The sequence below is a fragment of the Lutra lutra genome, chromosome 3 (genome assembly GCF_902655055.1).
Source record: "Lutra lutra chromosome 3, mLutLut1.2, whole genome shotgun sequence".
NCBI classification, from domain to species: Eukaryota; Metazoa; Chordata; class Mammalia; order Carnivora; family Mustelidae; genus Lutra; species Lutra lutra.
In genome coordinates, this window is record NC_062280.1 from 32,566,746 (window position 1) to 32,569,045 (window position 2,300).

The 2,300-nt window shown below is 39.2% G+C and overlaps 1 protein-coding gene across 1 annotated transcript; it reads left to right on the forward strand.

The window, feature by feature from the left end:
• The first annotated feature begins 310 nt into the window (after positions 1 to 310).
• LOC125095203 (small nuclear ribonucleoprotein G) lies at positions 311 to 722 on the forward strand. Its single transcript, XM_047721338.1, has one exon. It carries the CDS (start codon positions 343 to 345, stop codon positions 571 to 573), a length of 231 nt encoding a protein of 76 aa, XP_047577294.1. The 5' UTR covers positions 311 to 342; the 3' UTR covers positions 574 to 722.
• The last annotated feature ends 1,578 nt before the right edge of the window (positions 723 to 2,300 follow it).

Genomic DNA, 2,300 nt, shown 5'->3' on the forward strand with positions numbered 1-2,300 from the left:
TTTGAGTTTCATGAATGTGTGGGTGTGTATGTAAGAGAGAGAAAGAGAGTATTTGCCTTTATGATGAACGCACCTTATGAAAACTGGCACAGTGACCTTTGTTCTAAACTATCCCCTCTGAGAACTCTCGAACTGGGAGGAATACTATTTCCTTTTCAACTAAAAGACAGGAACATATTAGCTTAGGCTACAGTAAAATGTCATGTTATGGCGAAACATTCTCTTCCCGTTAGTAGAAATTACTTGTCATGAAATGCACCGGAAAAAAACTAAAACAAGGAAGTGATTTTAAAGTAGTCATTTCCAGTTTGGAGGTGTCTTTGAGCTCGCCGAGTAGACACCATGAGCAAAGCTCACCCTCCCGAGTTGAAAAAATTTATGGACAAGAAATTATCATTGAAATTAAATGGTGGCAGACATGTTCAAGGAATATTACGGGGGTTCGATCCATTTATGAATCTTGTGATAGATGAATGTGTGGAGATGGCAACTAGTGGGCAACAGAACAATATTGGAATGGTGGTAATACGAGGAAATAGTATCATCATGTTAGAAGCCTTAGAACGAGTATAAACAATGGATGTGTTCATCAGAAGAATCAACTGCTTCCACATGTCCCCTCTCCATAGTACCTGTTTTACTACAATATAAAAATCAGATTGTGTGCATTTTCATATTGAGCTTTTTTGTTAAATAAACTTTTATAACAGCCAAAAAAAAAATAATAATAAAGTAGTCATTTCCACACATAGGTTTTGTAACCTATGAGGCAATCTGAACCATCACCTTCTTATTCCTTAACTGGAGCTGAGACCTAGAAAGAGGAACCATCCTCTGTTGGTGGACTCTCAGATCTCCAAGCTGGACAGTGTAGATTTCCTCTCCTCATGATCTCATCAGGACTTGCCACAGCACAGGTGTTTGATATACTGTGGTTGAATTTTTGAAAGTGTATTTATGTTTTATTTGCTCACAGGTACCTAATGCCAAAGCCATAGTATGTGGTTTGTAAATATTTGTTGATTGAATGAATAACTAATCCCAACCCAAACTATGGCACAGTTGGTCCTCTGCATTCTTCAGCTCATTGTTCCATGACTTCTCCATTTCAGTGACATCCCCTTCCTTCATTGTGCTATCATTTAAGAAACAGCAGTTATGTGCTCGGACTCTGGAAACAAATTTTTTTTCAAAACACAGACGGGGCACCTGGTGGCTCAGTGGGTTAAAGCCTCCGTCTTCGACTCAGGTCATGATCCCGGGATCCTGGAATCGAGTCCCGCATCAGGCTCTCTGCTCAGCGGGGATCCTGCTCCCCCCCCCCCCTTTACCTGCCTCTCTGCCTACTTGTGATCTCTGTCAAATAAATAAATAAATAATCTTAAAAAAAAACCAAAACACTTAGTTCTACTACTTAATAGGTGAACAATTCATTTCACCTGTGTCTCAATTTCTCTATTGGTTAAGAATAATAAATACTACCTAGACTGGAGAGCTGCTGGGGGCTTTACATCAGACACAGAATGATAAAGCATGAGCACAGTACTTGCTAGGTGGTAAGCACTTAGTAATATTGACATACTTGTTTTTTTTTTTAACTGCAACCACATTCAGACCTTGTACTTCTCCAAATATTAGGATACCCAGACACAAAAAAGAGCAAAATAAGCTTCCAAACTGGGTTTTGCCAAACCCTGTGAGCTTCTGAAACTGTTTAATATCACTTTCATTTTGTTACAAATACAGTAGCTATGGGAAGGAAGGAGATGCTGAGAAAGTGGGTTCCTCACCTTCTTTCCCAATAAGAACAGGTTCACTTGGATTTATCACCCAGAGAATTTTTGAAGATTGAAAAAAAAACTCCTCTACTAGAGTCAAAGTTTGAAACCATGATCCCATACCACGTTGCTTCTCCTCATCCATTTTAGTAGGCTATGAAGAGAGCTAGGTCTATTCCTTGCCAGGAACTGGCTGGGTTGTCTTGGGCAAATCACTTAACTTCTCTGCTCTCAACTCCCCATTCCATGAAAGATGTAGTTTGGAAAGATAATGTTTACGGTTCATGTTTTCATGTTAGTTTTAATTCTGGAAATCTGAGAAGAGTTGTTTTCAATAGCTTGATAAAGCTTTCTCACCATTTAATTCTGGTAATCATTTAGCTACAATAATCGGGGGCACAATATATACACAGACACGTGTTGAATATTAAATGAGTGAGTGATTTGTTACTTAGGATGGTGATAGACTGTGCCTTGGTGGGGCCATGCTTTGCTTCAGTGTGCTACGCTAGAGTGTAACAG

Excerpts from the sequence above, each read along its gene's own strand:
- LOC125095203 (XM_047721338.1), top strand. The coding sequence starts at position 343 with ATGAGCAAAGCTCACCCTCCCGAGTTGAAAAAATTTATGGACAAGAAA.